This window comes from Babylonia areolata, chromosome 8 (assembly GCF_041734735.1).
Source record: "Babylonia areolata isolate BAREFJ2019XMU chromosome 8, ASM4173473v1, whole genome shotgun sequence".
Classification (NCBI taxonomy): domain Eukaryota; kingdom Metazoa; phylum Mollusca; class Gastropoda; order Neogastropoda; family Buccinidae; genus Babylonia; species Babylonia areolata.
This window is the reverse complement of record NC_134883.1, coordinates 25,650,773-25,678,130: the sequence shown is the minus strand read 5'-3', so window position 1 is coordinate 25,678,130 and position 27,358 is coordinate 25,650,773. Positions and strand designations below refer to the sequence as shown.

At 42.6% G+C, this 27,358-nt stretch overlaps 1 protein-coding gene across 10 annotated transcripts in view; it reads right to left on the bottom strand.

Moving 5' to 3' along the window:
* The window catches only part of LOC143284679 (plasma membrane calcium-transporting ATPase 2-like), a 201,138-nt gene that overhangs the window by 52,326 nt on the left and 121,454 nt on the right, over nucleotides 1-27,358 (bottom strand). For 9 of the 10 annotated variants that reach the window (XM_076591600.1, XM_076591599.1, XM_076591601.1 and 6 more), the window contains 6 exons: nucleotides 22,343-22,612; nucleotides 20,129-20,254; nucleotides 19,158-19,310; nucleotides 15,913-15,948; nucleotides 2,581-2,610; nucleotides 898-1,149 (listed from right to left, as the gene is read on the bottom strand). In XM_076591600.1, coding sequence (XP_076447715.1) covers nucleotides 898-1,149; nucleotides 2,581-2,610; nucleotides 15,913-15,948; nucleotides 19,158-19,310; nucleotides 20,129-20,254; nucleotides 22,343-22,612 — 867 coding nt within the window. The remainder of the gene's footprint in view (nucleotides 1-897; nucleotides 1,150-2,580; nucleotides 2,611-15,912; nucleotides 15,949-19,157; nucleotides 19,311-20,128; nucleotides 20,255-22,342; nucleotides 22,613-27,358) is intronic. The other variant, XM_076591609.1, reaches the window with a different exon arrangement.

Here is a 27,358-nt window from a genome sequence, read left to right as displayed (position 1 = left end):
GGTAGCATCTAGAACACCACGTTCCAGCAAACAATCCATGAAGACAGGGTAACATCTAGAACACCACCTTCCTGCAAACAATCCATGAAGACAGGGTAATGTCTGGAACACCACGTTCCTGGAACAATCCATGAAGACAGGGTAATGTCTGGAACACCACGTTCCTGCAAACAATCCATGAAAACAGGGTAATGCCTAGAACACCACCTTCCTGCAAACAATCCATGAAGACAGGGTAATGTCTAGAACACCACCTTCCTGCAAACAATCCATGAAAAAGTCCCAGATGTGGACAGAATGGCAGTTCATGTGCTGCAAGTGACAAAACAAGCCACAGTATGGAATGCTCAGCTTGTTCTGGAAGACTGATTTCTGGGGTGTTTTTATTCAGACTGTACGAGGTGTTTCTCAATCTGAAGTTTGCGTTTACTCACTCATGTCTAGACTTGCATCCTGTCCACATACTGATACCCAACAGTGGCTGGAGCCGGTTTAATGATTTTTCAACACAATATTTGAACAGATAATGTCTAAAGAGCTGTGTCAAACTAACAATGTTAAACAGTTACAAAACCTGGAAATGCAAGCCGTGCTTTGAAATCTAAGTGCATGACACCATGGAAAAATTACAATCACCAATGCTGGGAACACTGAAGATGCGTGCTCCATCCAAAGTTGAAGACACAGACCTGATCGTCATCCAACTTCAGTCAGCACTTGCACTGTTGCTGTTAGTGTTACCCACAGCTACAAGGTCAGTGAAAGAACACGACACAAGAACATACGCTCAAACATGCACATCCACACACACTCACACATACACATCCGCACACACATACTCACACTGATACACCCACCCACAAACCACCACCACCGTAACCATCTCTCCAAACTCACCAGCATAACCAATCTGGATGGCCAGACGGGTCAGCTTGGTCTGCAGCACAGACTTCTCCTTGCGCCCAAAGCCGCTCTTCTTTTCCTTCTCTGCGGCGGCAGCCGGCGGGGGCGCGGCCGTGTCTGTGGCATTGGCCACGGCCTGGTTGTTGGCCTCTGCGCCATCCTTGGCCGTGGCTGTGGTGGAGTTGGCCGTTGCTCTGGCCGAGTTGCTGGAGTTGTTGGGGACGGCCACGGTAACATTGTCAATGTCTGACCAGAGAACAACATATTAAGAGCTGAGGACCATCGTGCTTCTCTGGACCAGTCAAGACACGACACGTACACACACAGAGGACGAAACAGTCAACACACACAGATACACATAGAGCACTACTAAACAGTCAAAACACACACACAGAGGACTAAACAGTCAAAACACACACACACACAGAGGACTAAACAGTCAACACACACACAGAACACTGAACAGTCAACACACACACACACACACACACACAGAGGACTAAACAGTCAACACACACACACACACAGAGCACTAAACAGTCAACACACACACACAGAACACTAAACAGTCAACACACACACACACACAGAGCACTAAACAGTCAACACACACACAAACACAGAACAACAAACAGTCAATACACACACACACACACACACATAGAGGACTAAACAGTCAACACACACACACACACACACACACATAGGGGACTAAACTGTCGACACACACACACACACACACACACACACACAGAGGACTAAACAGTCAACACACACACACACATAGAGGACTAAACACACACACATACTTGCAAAGGATTAAACAATCAAGACACACAGATGACTACACAGTCAAGACACACACACACACACACACACAGAGGACAAAATGTTTCCGGTGTATATGGCAGTTCCAAAACAGCTGACAACTTTGCGACCTGCCATATGCTGAAACACGTCATTCTTGTCCTGTCATCAACTCAGGCGGCATCAGTATTTGACAAACTGTTCTCCATGTATGAATTTTTAACTCTTTCAACGCCAAGTTTCTGTTTGAAAAAAACACTCCTTGGCATCAATATCTTAGACTCAACACTCTCAGTCACACGATTCGGTTAATGTCAAAACAACAGAGTGGACTTGTTAACTGCAAACTTGATCAAGGGGAGAAGGTTAGTCAATTTCCCATTGCATGGGAAACTTGGCTGCAGCTGTCAAACTTTGTTACAATGTGAAAAACTGTCCTTTTAACATGACCCCTCGATGACTGCTCAAATCGCCTACTTTGCTGAAGTGTCCAGTGGATTGCTGTTATTGGTTGATTAAAAAAAAAAAAAAAAAAAAAAAGTATCAATTCCAAGAATACTGCTTTCATAATCATGTTTTTTTTTTATGGACCCACTGTTCCTGAGGTCAGTCAGTACCTGCGGTATAATTCAGTGTGTGTATTTGTGGCAAGTAAATAAGAAATGAAAAAAATATTACCAGGGAAATGAGATACACAATTAACATATACTTTCTCCACCCAGCCCTGGGGCAAAAAAACCCAACAACAAACGAATGAACGAAAAGATAAGAGAGAGAGAGAGAGGGAGGGAGGGAGGGAGGAGAGAGAGACAGAGACAGATAGGTAGATGGACGGAATGAGGGAGTGTGGAAAGGAAAAGGTGCACGTACCCACTTTGCCTCCAGCCTCATTTGACAGCACTAGAAAACAAAAGACACGAAAACTGATAATCAGACATCAGTACAACACCAATTTAGTCCATCCAGCATAATCCACACAGCACCTACAGTCACAGTCAGTTCATACATTAACTTACAGCAAAATACATTAGTGACAACAGCTGAAATCAAAGGGATACTTTATTCTGTTTATCACCTTTTTTTCAATACCTGTAAAGACATCCCCCAAACCCTCTCGCATCACCCAAAATAAAAAAGGAGAAAAAAGAAAAGCCCTTCTAAAGGCAATGATAAACATGTCTGTAATATGCAGGTGAAACAGTTTTCGCCAATATTTTGTCTGTAAAGAGCATACACTATGTTTGTCTGTAAAGAACGCACACTATTTTGTGTGCACAGAACACAGACTTTTTTCAACAAAAGGACAATATCCCCACCATCTGTTTCTTTCACCAAGAGCCAGGCAAGTCACTTACCCACAAGAGCCAACCGGAATGGAATCATAACCCTCCCTCCAAAGCAGAATCCTAACCCTCCCCCCCCACCCAAAAGCAGAATCCTAACCCTACTCCCCCACCCAAAAGAATCCTTACCCTCCCCCCAAAAGTAGAATCCTACCCCCCCCCCCCCACCCCCAAAAAACATAATTCAACCTTCCCCCCATACCCCCGCCCTGCAGAATCCTAACCCTACCCCCACACAAAAGCAGAATCCTAACCCTGCCCTCCACTCCCCCCCCCCATCCAAAAGTAGAATCCTACCCCCCCCCATCCCCCTTCCCTCACAGGCAGAATCCCCCCCCCCCCGCACCCCCCCCCCCACCCAACAAACACAGCCCTAACCCTTCCCCCCCACAAAAACAGAATCGTAACCCTTCCTCCAAGCATAATCCTACCCCCACCCCCAGCAGAATCCTACATACCCCACCCACAAAGCAGAATCCACCCCCCACCCCACAAGCAGAAAATTTAATTCAACAGCCAAAATATTTCCAAAGTTCTACTGCATTGATAACAAAATAACTCTCCTCCTTAAAAAAACAAACCCCCCCCCCCAAAAAAAACAAAAAAAACAAACAAGAATAAAATAAAAAGCATATATATATATATATATATATATATATATATATATATATATATATATGTGTGTGTGTGTGTGTGTGTGTCTACCAAACCACATTACCTACCATACCATCAAAACGAAATATACAGATAAGAAGATATACAAAGAAGAGATAAAAACTTTTAAAAACTTAAAAAAAAACAACCCCAACCAAAACAAGAGCTAACAGAAAGAAAACTTAAGAAGAAAGAACGCAAAAAAAAAAATCTACTCCTAGGCATTCAGATTTTATTTTCATTCCGCTGTATATGTTCAGTACACAAGAGTCATGCACTAACCAAGGAAGCAAGCATGCAAAATTTTTTTAAGCACCCGACACACGGTATATAACAACCAGCGTAGCCAAGGCAGTAAGGCAGAAAACAAATGAGGAAGGGAAGAAGACATAAACCCACTGCCGCTCTAAAAGCTATGTAACAAGGCATCTGTAGAAATAATGGAGGAAGCATCGATTTACACACAATTTTTTTTTAATTTAACAATGAACAGTTTGATCTATTTAACAATGTGAAAATCGCTTGAGATTTCAAATACAAGTATACTGTCATTTTCCAATATGTTCAGGAGTTTGCGAGTTTAAAGCACATACGTCCATGTGTAAGATGAGAAAAAAATTGAAGGTAAATTTAAAATTAAAAAAGGAAAGTAAATGATTGATAATATAATGTTTGATCTATAACTTCCAACAATTAAATATATATATGTGTTAAATGTGAGAAATCTAAAGATAAATGCGTGTATATATATATATATTTTTATATACATACATACATACATACATATATATATATACACACATATATATATATATATATATATATATATATATATATATATAAAGGAAAGTAAATGATTCATTTATTGTGAATCTTTTGCTTTCGACAACTAAATATACATTTTCTTTATTTCATATATAAAGAAGACTGTAACTGATCCACAATCATTCAAGAAGTTTCCAACCAAAGGGGGAAAACAAGTGCATTAAGTAAGTAAGTGTAACTTAAGCATGAAAAGAAAAAATGGAGAAAACAAGAGAAAACTGGTCGACTGGTTGTTTTTTAGTTAAGGAAAAAAAAAAGCAAGGGCAAATAATAAGAGCAGGTGGAAAGTTAAAAAAAAAAAAAAAAAAAAAATCCAAAGGAAGGAAAAAGAGAAGGAAAATTCAATCATTTGAAGAAAGGAGTCTAAAAGACAGAAGAAAAAAAACACACCCAACCCTGGGGAAATGCTTAAAGTCAATGGAAAACAGTATGTGAAGGAGGAATAATCAAAGTATGAATAGGAATAAATCATTCAGCCTTACTTAAGACTGGCACCAAGCTGCAGGCTTCTTAAGCCATGAGGTCAAAATCATTTATATAAAAAACAACAACACAACAACAACATACCAATAGAATTTAAAAAAATTGTATCTGTGCACATTATTTCAAAACAGACATAATCAAATAATAATAATGAACCTGTGAATGATAACATGTTTCTACAGCACATAGCACTGACATTATCTGGAGCTCTGCAAGCATCATTAGACAAGAGAAATTTTTACGATATTGATACTCTGGATCCAAGAAAGGCAAAGGTACACATGTCTAAATGACAAGAAAATATTTAGGAGGTATGTGAGCGTGTCATATTGATATGTTTTGTGGTGTGTGTGTGTGTGTGTGTGTGTGTGTGTGTGTGTGTGTGTGTGTGTGTGTGTGTGTGTGTGCTTGTGTGTGTGTTTGTACAAACTGAATGTGTATATGTGCACATGTTTTTCTCTGTGTGTTTGTGCGTGTCAGGAGGAAGATGTTCTGTGAAAGGAGAACTAGCAAGAGATGGACAGACTGCAGCCTCCGTGCCATCTTCTGATTTGGAACTTTTTTTGTTGTTGTCCTAATCCCGCTTCCCCCGTCCCGCCTCTCACACACACCCTTCCAGTATTATGTTTTTTTTCTTTCTCCAATCACTGACACTCACCCTCTCCATTTTAGATTTTGTACTTTATCTTTTCCACATTCTGTTCTCTCTCTCTCTTCCTTTCTTAGTCCCCTCCCCCTCCCCTCCAACCTCAACCGCCCCCCTTTTCATTTGAATATACAAAAATGTCGATTTCTAATTAATAATAACAATCATCATTATGATAGAAATGATAATAATCCAAATAATAATAATAATATCATTTATTTTCAGTCTAATATCATAATCTTAGATGAACAGACTATAAATAAATAAACGAACGATGATTTGGAATTGTCTGTGAAAATTTTGGTGAAACAGGACTGACTTGTAGAGTTCAGCTCCAAAAAGGATTTATAAATATAAGAACTGGCTGTATCCTATTTCATTTATTTATTTATCATATTTTTTTTAGCAGCCAAGTTGAAGTGACCACCATATCCATCAAGATCTTTCTGGAACATTTCAGAATTCCTACGACGCGGACGCTGGCTATTTGAAGTTTCTTTTTCAAGAAGAGGGAGAATACAGATACCCAGAGATGGGATACTGTATAGGCTTTGTCTTGACACTGAGTGTTGGAAAAGACAGCGGTAAGTGGCACTGCCCAGTTCTGAATGCAGCTTAAGGATGTAGACTGCTGGCCTAGAGGTAACGGGTCCACCCAGGAAGCGAGAGAATCTAAGCGCACTGGTTCAAATCCCATAGTCGCCAGTATTTTATCCCCTCCACTAGACCCTGAGTAGTGGTCTGGATGCTAGTCATTCGGATGAGACGATAAACCGAGATCCTGTGTGAAGCATGCACTTATCGCATGTAAAAGAACCTGCGGAAACCAAAGGGTTGTCCCTGGCAAAATTCTGTAGGAAAATCCACTTCGATAGGGAAACACAAATAAAATTGCAGGCAGAAAAAAAAAAAAGCCCCCCGCCCCCCAAAATGTGGCGCTCTCAATGTAGCGATGCTCTCTCCCTGGGGACAGTCGCCTGAATTTCACACACAGAGAAAACTGCTGTGACAAAAACGAGTAATAAACACAGTAATACTGACTGAGAGCAAGTCAGCTCGTCAGTGTTTGGGCTCACAGCGCAGTGGCTGTGTACCAGGGTGGTGCAGAACCACCAGAGTCACAGAGGCTGGAGTGGGACGACATTTCCTGGTAAGACCTTGCTCAGCCGTACATGACACAACCACAGTCTGATCTGGAGAGGATCAACACACTCCATGAAGATACACAGAATCTTTTAAGTCCCCTCCCAAGCCTGTGTCAGCTACCCACACAAAGGGCTTTCTAGCAAGATGCTTTCAAATTCTGAACACGACTGACTGTACAAATTGAGTTAGTGGTCAAACATGACCCCAATGAAGTCAGCTTCAGTAATAACCTGGATGGGTTTTTTTTGTGTTTTTATTGGTTTTTTTTTTTTTTTTTTTGTTTTGTTTTTCAATCATGAATCTCTGTATCTGAAAACTATGTAACAAAAAGTGTCTGTGTGTGGGATGAACATGTGACCATTAGCTTGTTTCTCTCTTTTTCTTTGTTTCTTTTAACAGTGAGCAAAAGAAACAATGGACTGGACAGGAGCTGGTGTCAATCCAAAACACATGAACCTTTGTACCTGGAGGGAGGTCACATAACTCTGAACAAGAGAGAGAGAGAAGAGAGAGAGGGGAGAGAGGGGGGCGAGAGACAGAGGGGGGAGAGAGGGGAGAGAGAGGGGGGGAGAGAGAGAGGGGGGAGAGAGAGAGGGGGGAGTGAGAGAGAGAGGGGAGAGCGAGAGAGAGAGAGAGAGTGGGGAGAGAGAGCGAGAGAGAGAAGACAGTGAGAGAGAGAGAGGGGAGAGAGAGCGAGAGAGAGAGAGAGAGTGGGGAGAGAGAGAGAGAGAGAGAAGAGAGTGAGAGAGAGAGGGGGAGAGAGAGAGGGGGGAGAGAGGGAGGAGAGAGAGAGAGAGGGCAAGAGAGAGAGGGGGGAGTGAGAGAGGAGTGAGAGAGAGAGGGGAGAGAGAGAGAGAGAGAGAGGGGAGAGAGAGAGAGGGGGGAGAGAGAGCAAGAAACGGAGGGGGGAGTGAGAGAGAGTGAGAGAGTTACAGTGACAGAGACACAGAGAGAGAGAGAGAGAGAGAGAGAGAGAGAGAGAGAGAGAGAGAGAGAGGAGACAAAGACAGTCAGAAGAGAAAAGAAGAATTATTTCCCCAACTGTCATTGCCAGGTACTCTACAGCAGGGGTGCACTTTCGACAGGGGGGTTCGACTCAATGTTCAGTCTTTCAAGAGACAAAGCAAGACAGGTCCCTTCCCAAACCACAGTGTGACTGGTGGGAGCATGGAGCAGAGGAGAAGAGAGTGCTTACAAAAATGACAAACCTTTATATTCCCACATTCAAACAGATGTCATACTCAGTGTAATGCACCACCTCCAGTGTTAAAAAAAAAAAAAGAGGAAAGAAAGGCAAAAATTCAAATGAAGAAAGGCATTTACTGCTAAGATACCCCTCCGAAACCAAACCAAAACTGTAAAACTCCATTCATAAAATTGTAATACTCCATTCATAAAAGTTTGTACTTAAGAGAAAACCCCCCCCAACCTTTCCATACATGCAGATTTGCCAAGCACAGTTCCAGCTAAACTACACATGCACCGCATGCTTTCAAAGACTTGTTACACTGAAGCTGTTCCTAAAATACAATGTACTTTTCTAACATGTCATGCATAAGGACTGTCTCATCTACACAGCACATGCTTTCAAAGTCAAAACTTAAAACATATCTTATTGAATATTAACCAACATCCATGCATATAACGCTTTTCTTTTTCCTCCTTCCCTCTCTCTCTTTCTCTCCGCAAAAGGTCCAAATACATACAACTTGCACACGCACACATACAAACACACACACACACACACACAAACACACACACGCAGACACACACAGCCATTCATTCAAGTCTCATTCAATGCATGCTAAGGCAGAGAGGGGAGGCATTTCTCAGGGACAGACAGACAGACAGGCAGGCAGGCAGACGAACAGACCAGTGAAAGCGCCACAAACTACAGGACAACCGTGTGCAACAACAACAACAACAACAACACACACACAACATTGGCTGGAGGCGTCTGAACACAATGCCATGGTTCAGTGCACTGCACAGCAACATCATGAGAGAAAGGGGGGGAGGGGTAGTGGAGGGGGGGGGGGGGAGAGAGTCGATGGGGGTAAGAGAGGGGGTGAGGGTGTAGGGGGAGTGAGTGATGGAGGAGGTGCCACACACAGTGGACAAGGAGATGGAGGACACAGGGAGTGAGTGGGGGAGGGGCGGGGAGGGAGGGGGCAACGGCACGTGGTAAGCCAGAGGAGTAAAATGGATGAGCGCATGATGTTACGGATATAATATATATATATACCCATGGAAACCTGGCTGGGGAGGTGCGGTGTGTGGGTGTGGAGGTGGGGGATTCAGTGCCAAAGGCAGGAATGTTTCAGATACAATGACACGGTCTCTAGCTTCTCTGACTTTAATATTAGGAAATAACAATTATTACAGGTTTGCAGAAAAAAACAAACAAACCTCTATTCAATCATTTTAGGTTAACTGACCATGAAGTATCCTCTTTGGAAAAGTGAAATATCATCAGCATCTTTTTTTCTTTCTTTCTTTTTTTTTTGTTTTTTGTATTCCCTCATCCCCATCAATTTATATTTATTGAAATAAACTGCACCTACTGAGGACAACTGCACATCTAAAGTTAAAAAAAAAAACAACGTTAATGGAAATTCCATTACAGTTATAAGTCTGTTGTTGATGAAAATAATAAAACATACATTAACTTAAAAAAAAAAAAAAGGAACTCAAAGAGGAAAGGCAATGACATAAAAACGTAAAAAAAACAAACAAAAACAACCCAAAAAACCCAATCTTACTGTATCTTTGGTTGCAATAAATTTTAACAGACCCTGCGTTAAAAAAAAAAAAAAAATTAGAATGCAAGAGCAGTCAGTTCCTTCACACAAAAAATGATGGACACTTATACATTTTCCTATTAAAGGTCAAGGTTATATGTCCCATAGCCTTAAGCGGTCGGTGAATTCATATCCGCTCTGTCTAGGGTTCAGCACAGGAAGGCTGAGCCCAATCCTCCCCTTCCCCAGGTCAGGTATCCCCATCCATTCACACCTGGGCGGAGTGAAGAAAATTAGAGTAAACTGTCTTTCCCAAGGACACAACACCATGCCAAAATTAGGCCCCAAACACAACACCATGCCGAAATTTGGCCCCAAACACAACACCATGCTGAAATTTGGCCCCAAACACGACACCATGCCGAAATTACACCATGCCGAAATTAGGCCTCAAACACAACACCATGCCGAAATTAGGCCTCAAACACGACACCACGCCGAAATTACACCATGCCGAAATTTGGCCCCAAACACAACACCATGCCGAAATTAGGCCCCAAACACAACACGATGCCGAAATTTGGCCCCAAACACAACACCATGCCGAAATTAGGCCTCAAACACAACACCATGCCGAAATTAGGCCTCAAACACGACACCATGCCGAAATTAGGCCTCAAACACTAATCACAGGATCAGAAGTCCAATGCCTGACTCTGCCACAGCACCTCTGGACTCTATAACATTGCTTCCCTGTCACATCACAAAACCACAACTATTATGAACCTTCAGTAAAGGAGTTCGATTACCAAAGCCTCCCCTTCACAAATAACTGTCCTGTCCCTTCCAGATTTCTGTCTCACATACAATGGAGCCGTCTTTCTAGACCAGACCCTGTATCACAGGATTCTTCTCTCCTACCAAATCAGATTGTGTTGCCAAACAACCCAGCTGACCACAGCTGAAAACACACCAGACTTCTCTCCAGTGTTATTGCCAGGAGCTAAAGTAGTCCATCTCTCTTATCTTAAAGGGACACATTCACCAAACCATACAATGCATGAATCTTTCTGAAAGTACACAACTGCTGTAAGAATCACATCGCTGGAGTGCACAGATGGAGACAGAAAGTCTGCACCTGCTCTCCCCCCAGTTGGTAAATTATCAGTGCCATTTTCCACACTGTCTGGCAGCTCCATCTGCCTGGAATGGCAGTCTTATGTGAACCAGGAGTTCCTGAGCAGGTGTACAGCCTACTGGTCAAGCTGCTCACTTCAGACTGATTCTGTGACAAAAGTAGACTTGGATGGACATCTGCAGATGTACACACTTCTCTGTCACAACAAGTAATAATCAACAGAGGGTGTGCGGACACTTTGAACCTTTCCAGAGCACCGGAACCCTCCTCAAACATGTTACTTTATCCTGAAGACAAGTGGAGTGTGTTGTCGTTACCAATTCTCACTAGCTGCAGACTCTGTTTCAGTGTCCTTTTAAGACAGCTCAAATCACAGCGTAAAAGTTAAAATGTTGTCTTGAAACTATGGTTTTTTCTGTTTTTGGCAGATGTGGTGTAGTGTAAATGGATCAGTCAAAGGTTTTGACACCTCCAAGAAAATTTTTTTTCCTGCAACTGGCAGGTTGGGGAGGATAGCAATCCTGCTGACCATGAGACGGATCAGTAGCTTGCGTGGTCGCATGATACACCTCCCTTGTGTGGACCTTGAACGTAATCAAGCAATCTCTGGAGTTCTAGCTCCCTACGTGCCTGTAACCACAGTTTTCACCACCTTTTCTTCTTCTTCTTTCCGTTCGTGGGCTGCAACTCCCATGTTCACTCGTATGTATATGAGTGGGCTTTCACATGTATGACCGTTTTCACCCCGCCATGTAGGCAGCCATACTCCGCTTTCAGGGGTGTGCATGCTGGGTATGTTCTTGTGTTTCCATAACCCATCAAATGCCGACATGGATTACAGGATCTTTAACATGTGTATTTGATCTTCTGCTTGCGTATATACACGAAGGGAGTTCAGGCACTAGCAGGTCTGCATATATATGTTGACTTGGGAGATCAGAAAAATCTACACTCTCTGCCCACCAGGCACCATCACCGAGATTTGAACCCGGGACCCTCAGATTGAAAGTCCAACGCTTTAACCACTCGGTTATTGTGCCCGTCATTCACCACTTTAACAACTGAGGCTGACTCTGACCCCCCTGGTTCTGAAGAAATCTATGGGTCCATTGGATAAATCTAGGGGTGCTAGCCCATGATTTTTTGCAATCCCATGATTTCTTCCAATCCCACCATTTTTCACAATCCCACGATTTCTCTTACTTTAGAGAAGTGAGAGAAACTGTGGGGGGTGGGGGGGGGGGGGTGCCCCCATGCTTTCTCTCACTTTATGAGAAACTTGGAATTGCGTGGCATGGAAGTGTTTTCCTTCCTCTCCCACGTTTTCTCTCAATTGCCAGAAAGTGTGGGAAATCCCCCTTATTTTTGTCAAAACATATTTCCTCTTTCACTGGAGTTGGTTTCTTGTCTTTCCCCAAAGCAAATCTTAGAGAAACATGAGAGAGAGAAAAAGAAAAGGGAAAGAGGGGGCAAACCACAACGACGATCATGATTATGACAATGGCATTAGCAAAGTGATGACACTTAAACTGACATCTATCTATTGTATTTCACATAAGATGGATCACTGCAATGTATGGACCTCAAATTCAACATCAAAATCAATAGCAAACAACAAAATTAAGGCAATATGTAAAACTCAAAATGAAATATAACCAACCAAGACTTGAACTGAATCTTTCCCAAGGAATGTTGGGAATAACATCAAAATGATTCAACTTTCTCCATATATGTGACAGAAAAAGGTGTTTCACAATGCTTTACCCTTGCGCAGGGAGCGTGAAAACGGGACCATTTAAAGTTTTGATGTTTGCTATGATCAAACCCTTTCTGTCACATTTATTTAGAATGTTCCTTCATTTCATGCTCGCTCTTATTGTTCATCTGTTTGTTAGCATCCTTTCACATGCAAGGTTGCACTGAAAGTAGCTTCTCAGTTTCAGAGAAGACACCAAGAACATGAAAATATTACGTTAAAAACAAAGTGAAAGATGAAGAAATCAACCAGCCAAGCAAACAGACAAAAGGAAACACAGAAACACATACACACACACTCACCCACTTACTCACTCACACAAATACATGCACATAGTTCTTTTTAAACCATACTGTGCCATGACCACCATGTCTTCACTTTCATCATAACTGATATCACGATTGTCATGGCTGTCATCCCCCTCTTTTTCTTCACTAACGTCACCACCGATATCACGATCGTCATTGCAGTCATCCCCCTCTTTTTCCCCACTGATGTCACCATCGATATCATGATTGTCATAGCTGTCACCCTCCTCTTTATTTTCACTACCGTCACCATCGATATGATCATCACTGCTGTCATCCCCTTCTTTTTCTTCACTAACGTCACCATCAATATGTTTGTCATAGCTGTCATCTCCCTCTTTATCTTCACTACCATCACCATGGATATCATGACTGTCATAGCTGTCATCTCCCTCTTTTTCTTCACTAACGTCACCATTGATATGATAATCATAGCTGTCATCCCCCTCTTTATCTTCACTAACGTCACCATCGATATGATAGTCATAGCTGTCATCTCCCTCTTTATCTTCTCTACCGTCACCATCGATATCATGATCGTCATGGCTGTCATCCCCCTCTTTTATCTTCACTAACATCACCATCGATATGATCATTATAGATGTCACCCTCCTCTTTATCTTCACTAATGTCACCATCGATATCATGATCGTCACTGCTGTCATCCCCCTCTTTTTCTTCACTGACGTCACCATCGATATCACGATCATCATTGCTGTCATCCCCCTCTTTTTCTCCACTGATGTCACCACCGATATCATGATCGTTATAGCTGTCATCCCCCTCTTTTTCTTCTCTAACATCACCATCGATATGATAGTCATAGCTGTCATCCTCCTCTTCATCTTCACTACCATCACCATCGATATCGTCATTGCAGTCATCCCCCTCTTTTATCTTCACTACTGTCACCATCGATATCATGATCGTCATAGCTGTCACCCTCCTCTATATCTTCACTACCGTCACCATCGATATCATGATTGTCATAGCTGTCATCCCCCTCTTTATCTTCACTACCATCACCATCGATATCATGATTGTCATAGCTGTCATCTCCCTCTTTTTCTTCACTACCGTCACCATCGATATCATGATTGTCATAGCTGTCACCCTCCTCTATATCTTCATTACCGTCACCATCGATATCATGATCGTCACTGCTGTCACCCTCCTCTTTATCTTCACTAATGTCACCATCGATATCATGATCGTCACTGCTGTCATCCCCCTCTTTTTCTTCACTAACGACACCATCGATATGATAGTCATAGCTGTCATCTCCCTCTTTTTCTTCACTACCGTCACCATCAATATCATAGTCATAGCTGTCATCCCCCTCTTTAATTTTTCTTTCCTCTCTCTCATTTTTCTCTAAGATTTGTGTTTGTAAAAGACAAGAAACCAACCCTGATGACAAAGGAAATATTTTTGATAAAAATAATGGGGACTCCCAACACTTTCTCACACATTGTGCGCCCACACTTTCTTGTAACTGAGAGAAAATGCTGGGAAGGGAACGACCACACTTTCTTGCAGTCCCAAGCTTTCTCATAAAGTGAGAGAAAGTGTGGAATTGCGAGAAATCATGGCCCAGCTGGGGGTTATCTGATACTTCACAGAAAAAAACTATATACCAAATGCGTAATGACTGACTGCACTGTGGGATCTTGCTTGCTCACTCCCTCTCACCGTGTCTGGTTATGTCAGACTTCTTTCGAAAAAACCCTATACCAACAAAAAGACCTGCCTGCACTGACTGAGGTGAGAGCGAGTCTGACATGTAGACAGGTGTAAGTATTTGAAACAGACCTGGGTAGGAGAATCATTTTCTTTTTATCTACGTCTGGCAGATTTGGGAATTATTTTTCTTGTTGTCCTTATCATATGAAAAAGGACACAAAAACCTTTAATGGGGAGAAAGCGGATGAATTATTTTTTTCATTCTGAAAATAGTAATCATTGTTTTTAAATGATTTGATCAATGCTTGACATATATTTCTTTCAGTTGTTAATTTCATTTTTCTTTTTGAGTAACAAGAGACATAACTACAATTTCACCATTTGTGGGCATTAAATGGAACATGTGCTCATCCACATATGTGTACATATAGGCACATGCAACCACCCATTTACACAAGGAATTCACATGCTGAAAAAAATTGTTCACACAATGTTCTTCCAGCGTCGTTCTGGCACCCAGTATTTTGTCAAATTTTTGTTTGATGCTCTCAAGCCTCATGCCGCAAAAGCTCACAGAAACGTTTCACTGCTTTACAGCAACAGTTGTCAAATATGATGTGGCGTTCCTTTTATACAGCCACCTGCAAATGGGTCTGCAATGCAAAGCGTGGATGCCTGTTGTTTGAGCGGATCAGCATGTCACAAACCAAACGACAGACAGGAAACAAAGAACGGAGAGGTAGGCTGGGGGGGAGGGGGGAGAAGTATAAGACAAACCAAGCTTCGCTCCACCAATCAGGGAGGAAACGTCAAATGGGAAGGAAGGGAGGAGAACGGTAACGAAGGACAAAAAAAAAGAAAGGTTGAGGAAACCGAAAAGCGCAGCACCAGACATGGTTTCTGTCAATGATTGGCACAGCTATAGCATGCTTCCTAACTGGTCACTGTCTCCATTTCTTCTCTCTCTCTCTCTCTCTCGGACTATCCCCAGACAACTAAGATACAGTTGTGAAGGGAAAAAAAGTGTTTCTCACAAGTAACACTAAAATAACAAAATAAAAATCACATAACATTCGTCCATTAGCCTCAGAAGTAGGCAATCATTTTCTTTCAATGTCATTTCCATCTATGCCAAACATAAGAGGAAAAGCATGACAACAGTTTTCAAACTTTAGATGTGCAGCTGCTTTTCATCTTTCAGTTTTCAGGAAAATCAATCCCACTGTGTTTGGGTACAAAACATCTAATCAAAAGACAAACAAATAAAACTACACAAAAACAGCTTGTATCATTACCTCAAAATATCTCTGGTCAATATGAAATAAAGTATTACGTGAAGAACTTCTATTAAGGAGAATGACAACCTTGACATTCCAGTGACCTATGTTCTACTAAAACAATAACCCCGATACTTCATGAACCTGTATTCAATAATCGAAAATACATCCGAGCAAAGAGGGAAGCAGGAGGCAAACTTACATGGTTCTGTCTGTCCAAGATTGTTTTTGCGGTGCCCTGCAAGTTAAGAGTTAAAATGGCACATGATGAAGTCATTAATACATGTGATGTCACACTGCCTACACAGGACACACAATGGCGCTGAACTGTGAAGATGACATAGCTCAGTCTGTGTAAGCCAGGTCTGGACAATCTGCCTGCTTGACTGCTGATACATCTTTACCTTAAAAAGATCTGATGAGGGGGAAAAAAAGCACCAAAATGACCATAAAAAATATTCTTTCTCATTATTTCCTCTCTCTCTTTGTTTTTCTTTTCGAAATTACGAAAATGCTGGCGTTTTGCAACATCTTATTCCATGCAAAATTCTTTGCCTTCCCCTGACAGGAAAACAGAAGGCTAACACTTCCTCTCTATCTCACTCCTTCACTTAGAGAGATTTTCTGGGTGAACGCTAACCTAGTACAGCAGCACAGCAAGCAGGCAGACTGCCTCACAACTCCACACATGACATGAACAGGTGGTTAATGCTCTAATGTGGTAAACAAACGTTACAGTAACACACTTTGTTTCAGAATAAACAAATCAAGGAAAAAACAAAAAACAAGAATGAAGAAGCCACAGAAGTCGATCTGAAGAACACGGGCGCACAGCCACGGTGGCTACAGAACACTGCAGACTATATATACGAAGTGTAGTTAGTAGTAGTGGAGGTGGAGGTGGAGGTGGTGATGGTGGTGGTGGTGGCTGAGTGAGGTGTGACAGTGATGGGGAAGAGAGGAGGGGAGTCAGGAAGTGGGAAACCCACTGTACCTTTCACAGCCATTAGACGCACGTCATGTGCTTCCCATGCACAGGACAGCCAGGGACAGAGTTAAAAAAAAAACAACAACAAAGACCCATCTTTCAGCATCAGCAACACTTTCACATTGTCAGCAATGGAGACTGGCCGGAAGGGGTGTGTGGGGGTGTAGGGGGGGTAGGGGTCCGTGGGTCTGAGATAGTGGGTGGGATGAGGAGGAAGGGTGAGAGGTGATTCTTGGGGAACAGGGAAAGAAAAAAGCATCAGATAAGGGTCATCAGGATAACAAAAAAAAATGTCACTTTTCTAGTTTCTTCATTACTCATCTTGGTTTTTGTTTTGTTTCAAGATGCACCATTCTGTCCTATTCTCCATGACAGAAACTCCCCCCCCCCCTCCCTTTTCTTTTCTTAAAGAAAAAGAAAACAACGGGCCAAGCAACATTTTTTTTCTCAACCTCTCATTTAGATTCTTTTCTTTCTTTCTTTTTTATCTGTTGTATCTTTGTTCTGTTTTGACAATGGTCCCACACAGATCTTTTCTCTACAGGACAGACTGCATCTTTTCTACCACACATTTAGAGACCCCAACTGTCTAAAAAAACAAAAAACAAACCAAGAATGGATGGAAGGGTTGGTGGTGTGGTTGGGTGTGGGGCAGGGAGGGGGGGGGGGGCAGTGAAGGAGGAAAAGGGATGGTATGAAAGACGGTTGATTGAACTGGAATGGCTGTTCAGCTGCCTCACTCCTCAGACAAATGGTGTTTAAAAAAAAAAAAAAAAAAAAAAAGGAAAGAAAATGTACCGACTTTGGACAGAAAGAAGAACTCTGATGACAGGAATAATGCAATCCAAAATGCACACCACATCGTTTCTCAGGGCACGAGGCAGTACTGACTCAAAAACACAATGGACTAGACTCCAAAGAATATTTTTTGCACTCGGATCCACATCACTGCTGCTACACTATAGCTATTCAAAAAAAAAAAAAAAAAAAAAAAAGGAGAAATGAAAGAAAAGAAAACATATTCACATCACATAAAACAACATGCTGTCAATGTGTCACAAAGAAAAGGCTGAAAGGCAAGTTCAAGTTATGTCTTTCTGATAATAATCAACTCATCATGTTGCTCTCCTTTTCCAGCCCCAAACCTCTAGTTCCATGATCTGTTAGTCTGCAGACTGATCTTTCAAAACTCATCAGTATGGGTTTTAGTCCAGTACGTGAAAAGCAACAGTTCCGAACCCATCAGTCACAAAAAAAAAACAAAACACAAGCACATATGTATCTGATAAATCATTCCGATTTCTGTTTTTGTTTTTTGCGTGACCCACACCCAAACTTTTTCAAATTCAAATCTGGAGTACATTTGACAATTTTATGTATATACATTTCAAATTATTACACATACCCTGTTGCAAGTGGGATTAGCAATACCGCTCTGATTATGCAGACAAATTCATCAATGCTTGAGTAAAAATGGTTCAAATGCTTTTTCAATGCTATTCACTATTTTCAGTGTACATCTTCAATGCTATTCACTATTTTCAGTGTACATCTTCAATGCTATTCACTATTTTCAGTGTACATCTTCAATGCTATTCACTATTTTCAGTGTACATCTTCAATGCTATTCACTATTTTCAGTGTACATCTTCAATGCTATTCACTATTTTCAGTGTACATCTTCAATGCTATTCACTATTTTCAGTGTACATCATTAAACTGGTAGAACACCACAAAAATAAATTGAGATCTGGCACAAAAAACATAAACTTGTACTGTCTGTTCCCTGAGTAGTTAAAACAACAGTTTGAATTGTTGGGAAATCTGCACAAATGGCTTGACAACTGACTGTGTGTAACAGCACTGAAATGGACCTATCCCTGTCTCCAGACCACTGACACGGACACATCTCTTCTTATCTGTGTTACGTGGAAAGGAAATGAATGGCATGCAAAGTCTAAAACAATCATCCAGTCACATAAAAAAGCGCTGCTTGAAACAGAAATGGTATCAGCAACATAAGGGGTACCCTCCTTCTCAAGAACATTTATAGATGTTTCTCTTCAACATAAGTAGCTATTTCCTTCTAGGTGTGCATACAAAGCAGTCAGGTCTTCACCACTATCAGACAAAAATACATCAACACCTTTCTGGCACTGTCGACATCTGACTGACCATGCGGCTATAAGGACAGGTGGCCAGAAGAGGAAGACCTTTCTGTCTATCGTCCCTACAGCACCGCCACTCTGGGTCAGCGCCGGGCATACTGGACACACTACAGGTCGATGCATGATGGTCAGAGAGAGCATGTTTCCACATTCATCAAATACTTTAAGCGTGCATGCAATCAGAGTTAGAGTTGAGTGGGTGCACAACTTCTCAGATGCTCAGCAAAGAGAAAGGTGGTAACGAAAACCATAACAAACAAACAAACAAACAAAAAAATAAAAAAGTTTTACCAGCTTCCTCGTCCTCGCCACCCTTCTTCTTTTTCTTGGCAGCGTATTCTTCGTCCTGCGAGGCTCCCAGCAAGGCGAAGATGATGCCGGTCTGTGAGTTGACCCCCACGGCAGTGACCACCATCTTCCCGCTGCCCTCCATCACGTGGGTGCCTGCACACCAACCACTGGGGTCATTGAGGTCAGTGTCGCTCCAACCACTGGGGTCACTGAGATCAGCACCACTCCAACCACTGGGATCACAGAGGTCAGCGTCGCTCCAACCACTGGGGTCAGCATCACTCCAACCACTGGGGTCACGGAGGCCCGCTCCAACCACTGGGGTCAGCATCACTCCAACCACTGGGGTCACGGAGGTCAGCGTCACTCTAACCACTGGGGTCACGGAGGTCAGCGTCACTCCAACCACTGGGGTCACGGAGGTCAGCGTCGCTCCAACCACTGGGGTCACGGAGGTCAGCATCACTCCAACCACTGGGGTCACGGAGGTCAGCGTCGCTCCAACCACTGGGGTCACGGAGGTCAGCGTCGCTCCAACCACTGGGGTCACTGAGGTCAGCATCGCTCCATGCCAACTTGGAACTCTTCATAGCAGTCTGGAGTCAACTCTGGACCGCAGTGCTACATGTTTTAACTGTCGTACATACAGCGAGGTTTTTCACTGGTCTGAACTGTCACTGAATGCTGCATGCTGGATACGTGTCACATCAATTCAAAATCTTTATTTTCGAGGGTTGTAGATACGCGAGGATGAGTGACACATTGCGTTCAATAGACAACTGAACAAAGATCACTGACAGCCCACACTTTATCTTGGAAGATCATTTTCATGAAGTCTGAATGTTATGCAAGAATATAAGAGGGGGGCTTAAAGTGCATGTTTGTTGCTACCTAAGCTTCAGGCCAGCACCAACGTAAGTGGAGAAATATACTCACAAGCGTTTGGGGAAAAAAGGAAAGACAACACTCACCAGAGAGCAACATGGGATCGGTGTTCTCCCCCTTTTTCACGTGGTCTGATTCGCCTGTCAGCGAACTCTCGTCTATCTTTAAGTCGTTACTTTGGATAATTACACCGTCAGCAGGTAACAGATCACCTGTAACAAAACATATTGCTCAAAATTTAGTATCAAAGACAGACAGGTTTATCGCACACTGATCCAGAAATTACACACTATGTGGATATTTGTGCTCAAGAACACACAGAGTGAGCCTACCATATCTCTCTATCTATATGTCTCTATCTATCTACATGTAATCTGTTTCAATTGTCTATTCCTCCATATCATGTCTAGCATGCCAAGGTCAATGCCAGGAATAGAACTGAGGAAGGTTGCAACCACAACCATAAAATCACTGAAAATATCTGACTTCTAAATGAAAAAGCATATCGAACAAACGGATGTATAAAATTTTATAAAAGGGTCTGTGCAGGTCACACTAGCAAGTGTGCATCTCCCATAGCTATGCACAAACCATGGCACATGGCCGATAAGCAGGACTCGTGTCACTGTAGCACTGTACAATTCAGATTTTCAAGGGTCTGCAATATGCTGAGTGGGCCAAGAGGATGTATGCATTGCACATGAACTGCCTGGCCTGCCTGCCTCTGGCTAAAGCCCCATTCGACAAAACTCTGCTGTGCTCCCAGGATACCCTTAAATGGTTTACCAAATGTCCAACGTACGTGATTTACCAAATGTCCAACGTGCCCCACCTAATGTCCAACGTATGCGATTTACCAAATGTCCAATGTATATGATTTACCAATGCCCACCTAATGTCCAATGTACATGATTTACCAAATGTCCAACATATGTGATTTACCAAATATCCAAAAGACATGATTTATCAAATGCCCAAAAGACATTACCAGTGTCCAAACATACATGATCTACCAAGTGTACAAATCACATCAAATGACATGATTTACCCATGATTTACCAAATGTCCAATGTACATGATTTACCAAATGTCCAATGTACATTATTTACTAAGTGTACAAATAACATGATTTACCAAATGTCCAATGTACATGATTTACCATATGTCCAATGTATATGATTTACTAAGTGTACAAATAACATGACTTACTAAATGTCCAATGAACATGATTTACCAAATGTCCAATGTACATGATTTACCAAATGTCCAATGTATATGATTTACTAAGTGAACAAATAACATGACTTACCAAATGTCCAATGTACATGATTTACCAAATGTCCAATGTACATGAGTTACTAAGTGTACAAATAACATGATTTACCAAATGTCCAATGTACATGATTTACTAAGTGTACAAATAACATGATTTACCAAATGTCCAATGTGCATGATTTACCAAATGTCCAATGTACATGATTAACGAAGTGTACAAATAACATGATTTACCAAATGTCCAATGTACATGATTTACTAAGTGTACAAATAACATGATTTATCAAATGTCCAATGTACATGATTTACCAAGTGTCCAATGTACATGATTTACTTAGTGTACAAATAACATGATTTACCAAATGTCCAAAGTACATGATTTACCAAACATCCTAAAGGATGACTACACGCTGGGAAGTTGGGGTCTCTTCAGATGTGGACTTTTGAAAACATGCTGAACACAAACCTTCAGTAAGGAAACTAAAGAGAGAGAGAGAGAGAGAGAGAGAGAGAGAGAGAGAGAGAGAGAGACAGAGAGAGAGAGAGAGAGAGAGACAGAGAGAGACAGAGAGAGAGAGAGAGAGAGACAGACAGACACACACACACACATGCACACAGATATCAAATTTGAGCTGTTATGTTCTAATGAAAACATGGAAATAAACAGGCAAGAAAATGGAAACAAACAAGAAGAAAGATATCCACTGAAAAGCAGGGTGAGAAAATCAATAAGACCACGCATCACATTGGAAAGCAGACCACCACACACCCGTGCACACACACAAACACACACACATAAACTCACCAACACATGCATGAACACAAACACATGCACGAGCACCAACACACACGCATACGCACACCACACCCCATCACACCCCCCCCCCCTCTCACACATGTATACACACATACACCACCCACCATCACACACACCCCTCACACCTACACAAACTCACACACTTGCACACACACACACACACCACCTCCATCACACACACCCCCCACCCCCACAGCAACACACTCACCGTATTTAACCTGGCATATCTCCCCCACCAGGATGTCACCCACTGGGATCTGAATCATCTCCCCGTCGCGGATCACGGTGAAGCGATGCTCGTGCTCTATCTTGCTCTGCAGCCCCCGGAACTGCTTCTCCTTGCTCCAGTCGTTGAAGGCCGTCACCAGCACCACCACGGCCACGGCCACCAGAATGGCCAGGCCGTCGATCCACCCAACCTTCTCCTCCAGGCTGCTGTCCGCCTTGGCCCGGTAGCTCTCGTCTTCATCCTCGTTCTCTGCAAACACACATGCATGCACATATGAATCAGAATCAGAATCATAATCAGAATCAATTTTAATGTCAATTAAACCTGAAAAAGGTTTATAAGACACACATGCAAAGTTACATGAAACCACGCACACAAAAAAAAAAAGCAAAACAAAAACTGATAAATGCTGAACAAGACATTGAATCACTCTTGCACGCTAGTAGTTACTGACAAATTTCCCAAACAGTACCACAAGTTTGTCTTCCAGTATTAGCTGACTGGGTTTAATAATATTTGGAATGTAATTTTGAATTTTTTGTATGAATTCTATTCTAATTTCTTTGTATAATTCGCAGTCATCTAAGAAATGAAATTCATCCTCCATTGTTTGACATTGTAAACATAGTCTCCTTTCTTTTGGAATGTTGAAATATCGGCCTTTTTCTATTGCTAAATCATGACAGGATATTCTTAATTTGCATATGTGTATGTATTTATTGGAGCTTTGGATTGATAGTCATTCTCTGCAAACATACATAATTATGATGTATATATGTATTTACTGGAGCTTTGTTGATAGTTGTTCTCTGCAAACACACATGCAAGCATACACACACACACACACACGGCAGTCATGCACATATATATATATATATATATATATATATATATATATGTGTGTGTGTGTGTGTGTGTGTGTGTGTGTGTGTGTGTGTGTATTACTGATATGTATTACTGGAGCTTTGGTTGATAGCTTTCATCTTTATGGTCATCCTCAGCAAACACACATGCATGCACACATGTGTTATATAACTGGAGCTTTGAATTGATAGTCATCATCTGCAAACACATAAGCATGCACATGTATGTATACTGGAGCTTTGGATTTATCGCTTTCATCTTTACTGTCATCTTCACACACACACACATTACTTCAACTTTGGTTTGATAACTAAAAAGTAAAGTATATGGCACAAGTCAAGTATGTTACACTGATTGGGTAAATCAAGTCACACTGTCTCATACCTGAGTATGTGATATGAATAACGTATGTCACATTGTGTTAGAGTATATGATGTGAGAAAAGCATGTTACAATGTGTGATGTAAGAGTGTATGAGTAAAGTATGTTTCACTGTGATATGTTAGAGCACATGATATCAGTATAGTGTTACATTCTGTTGTGTCAGAGTATATGATATGAGCAAAATATGATATGTCTCATTGTGCTATGTTAGTGTATGTGATACGAGAAAAGCAAGAGCATATGATACAAGTTAAGAGAATTAACACTGTGCTATGTTGCAATGAATTTGGATATGGTATGGTATGGTCTAGTATGGTAACCGTAAGGTATGGTATGGTATGGTCTAGTGTGGTACAGTATGGTATTATGGTACAGTATGGTCTAGTATGGTACGGTATGGTCTAGCATGGTACCAGTATGGAAGGTGTAACATACATGGATGGCATACTAAGTTATTCCAATTACTGTACTGGTATGGTACAGTATGGCACGGCCATACTATACTGCACTGCATATTTCATGCCACAACAAAGTACAGTCAAATGCATAAAAGATGCCACCCCCCCACCCCTCGCCCCTCGCCTCCCCCCCCAAAAAAAAGCACAGGATTCTACCTACCCCCATCCCCTGGAAAAACACACACAAAGACACTCTCCTCACTTTCTCTCCTTATCACATTATATTAATATTTTTCTGCCCCTCCACACTTGCCTGGGCCAACTCTGATGCTGGGGTTGGTTCCCTCAGATCCATAAAGGACGCTATGCTTTTCTGCCTGGGTTATGTTTTTCTTGCTACCTTATGTTTTTCCTTTCCTATCTCAATCCAAACAAACGTTCCCCACACCAGGGATGGCTGGAGATCAAGTGAAAGGTAATCGATCAGGAGGCGGGTGGAAGGGGTAGGTGTTATGGAGTTAGTCGGCAAGCGGGTGGGTGGAGGGGTGGGTAGAGGTCTGTAATTGATATAATAGGGATGCAAAAACCTCAGGCATGATGTGTTTTCAGGCATGCGAGAGACGGAGGCAGCCCACCACCACTCCTCCTCCTCTGCCTATACAAGCGCGTTGGGTTACGCTGCTGGTCAGGCATCTGCTTGGCAGATGTGGTGTAGCGTATATGGATTTGTCCTAACGCAGTGACGCCTCCTTGAGCTACTGAAACTGAAACTGCCTATACAGTTCACTGAATAAAGGTGGACACAAGTGTCCACGCTACAGAGCCAGCTGATCTAGCCACCCACAAAACCCACCAAAGCAAGGCCTTTGGCGGTGCTTAACTCTCTCCATACGAACAGCGAAAGAGACGACGTTAACAGCGTTTCACCCCAATTACCATCATCAAAATATTGCAAGTGGAAGGCTCTTATACTGAAGACGTGAATGTTGACAAAGAATACCACAATTCTGACGACGGAAGCTAAAGGTTGGGTCATTCAGACACCCACTGGACATCCGAGGGGTCTGTGTAGAGGAGAAGAGAGGACTGGCCGTACTGAGTGAGTTAAACAATGTACAGCCAGCTCCCACTCCAGCCACCCACAAAACCCACCAAAGCATGACTATTGGTAGTGATTAAACAATGTACAGCCAGCTCCAAGTCTAGCCACCAAACCCAACAAAGCAAGACCACTGGTGGTGATTAAACAATGTACAGCCAACTCCAAGTCTAGCCACACAACCCACTAAAGCAATGCCATTGGCAGTGCTTAAACAATGTGCAGCCAGCTTGCTCCTAGTCTAGCCACCCTAACAAACCACCAAAGCAAGGCAATTAGCAGAGCTCAATGTACAGTCTTGCCACCTGCACAACCCACCAAAGCAGGGCCACTGGTCGTGCTCAGATAATGTACAGCTAGCCACTCACACAACCCACCAAAACAAGACCATTGGCAGTGCTTAAACAATGTACAGGTAGTCTAACCACACCCCCCACCAAATCAAGGCCATTGGTAGTGCTTAAACAATGTAAAGCCAGCCAGCTCCTAGTCTAGCCACACACACTACCAAAGCAAGGCCATTTGTAGTAGTGTTTAAACAATGTACTGCAAGCTCCTAGTCTAGCCATCCACAAATCCCAACAAAGCAAAACCACTGGCAGTGCTCAAGCAATGTGCAGCCAACTCCTAGTCTAGCCACACACCCCACCAAGGAAAGGACACTGGTAGTACTCAAACAATGTACAACTAGTCAAGCCACCCCCACACCCCACCAGAGCAAGGGCACTGGTAGTGTTCAATGTCCAGCAAGCTCTTTGTCTAGCCACCCACCCCACCAAAACTAGACCATTAGCAGTGCTCAAACAATGTCCAGCAAGCTCCTTGTCTAGCCACCCACCCCACCAAAACTAGACCATTAGCAGTGCTCAAACAATGTCCAGCAAGCTCCTAGTCTAGCCATCCACCCTACCAAAGCAAGGCCACTGGTAGTACTCAAGCAATGTACAGTCAACTCCTGGTCTAGCCACCAACACATCCCACCAAAGCAAGACCACTGGTGGTGCTTAAGTAATGAACAGCAGCTCCGAGTCCAGTCACCCGCACACCCTACCAAAGCAAGGCCAGTGGCAGTGCTCAAGCACTGTACCGATGGACAGACAGGGAAATGCCAGAGGTTCATGGCCCTGCACCCTCTCTCTCCCTGCAGCCTTCAAAATAAATGGTTAGCTGCCGCACAGCAGGGCCATGGAGTCAACAGAGGAGCAGAAAATCAATGCTGGGCCGACGCATAAGGCAAACCGTCAGACACCGTTCGTGCCTCTACCTTACGGCAATACACTGCGCTCAACAAGCTCTGGCGCTCTTTGCTGCCTTAGTAGTTGCACCGATGTGACAGGTTGATGTTCTCGTTGGGAAGACTTCAGTGGACTGCACTAATGACGGCAAGAATGATGCAACACATTTCTCGTTTGTCCTGAAGGTGTACATGAAATGGGGATGGAATGTCTAAACGCCACACTCTCACACATGACAGTCAGGAGATGTTTATTTACTAAATCACTGCTGTTGCACTTGCATGGTGTGGATTTCTCCAATGAACACCCACCCACTCCCAATCTCTCTCTCCCCCCCCCCACACACACACACAAAAAACCAAACCCCCAAACCCCAACAAGAACAAAAAACAATCAATCAAACATGACAAAACAACAAAAAAATTTGGTTTTGATAATTCACACAAATGCAGTTTTGTGTCTCCAGTTCTTTCAGGCAAAAAAGAAAAGAAAACCCCAACTGACACTTGAGGAAACTTTGTTACACATGTATATTGCAGTACTTTACATGTCTGTGTATCCACATGTCTATGAACAGCACATCAGTTTTCTTAGGAACTGACAGGACCACTCTGCTTCTGATCAAAATGGATAGCTACAAAATCTTTGGAAGCTACCTTTACACCTTGTAAAAGTTTTCATTGTTGCACATGACGATTGATGCGCATACAGTGTGGTGTTATCCTGCGACTTTGACACTGTGCATGGTGTGCGTAATGGAACTGTCTAAGATGATGAAGTTTCAATATAACCTTCAACCGAACAGAGTCTCTGTGGGATTTTCCAAATGCAATAGATTGATCAACACACTGGATGCCACATTCCTGGCATCAGAGATCTTTTCCCACCCCTCTTGCGGCCTATCAGTGGCAGCCTCTGTGTGTGTGTGTGTGTGTGTGTGTGTGTGTGTGTGTGTCTGTGTGTGTCTGTGTGCGTGTGTGTGTGTCTGTGTTTATGTGCGTGTGTGTGTGCGTGA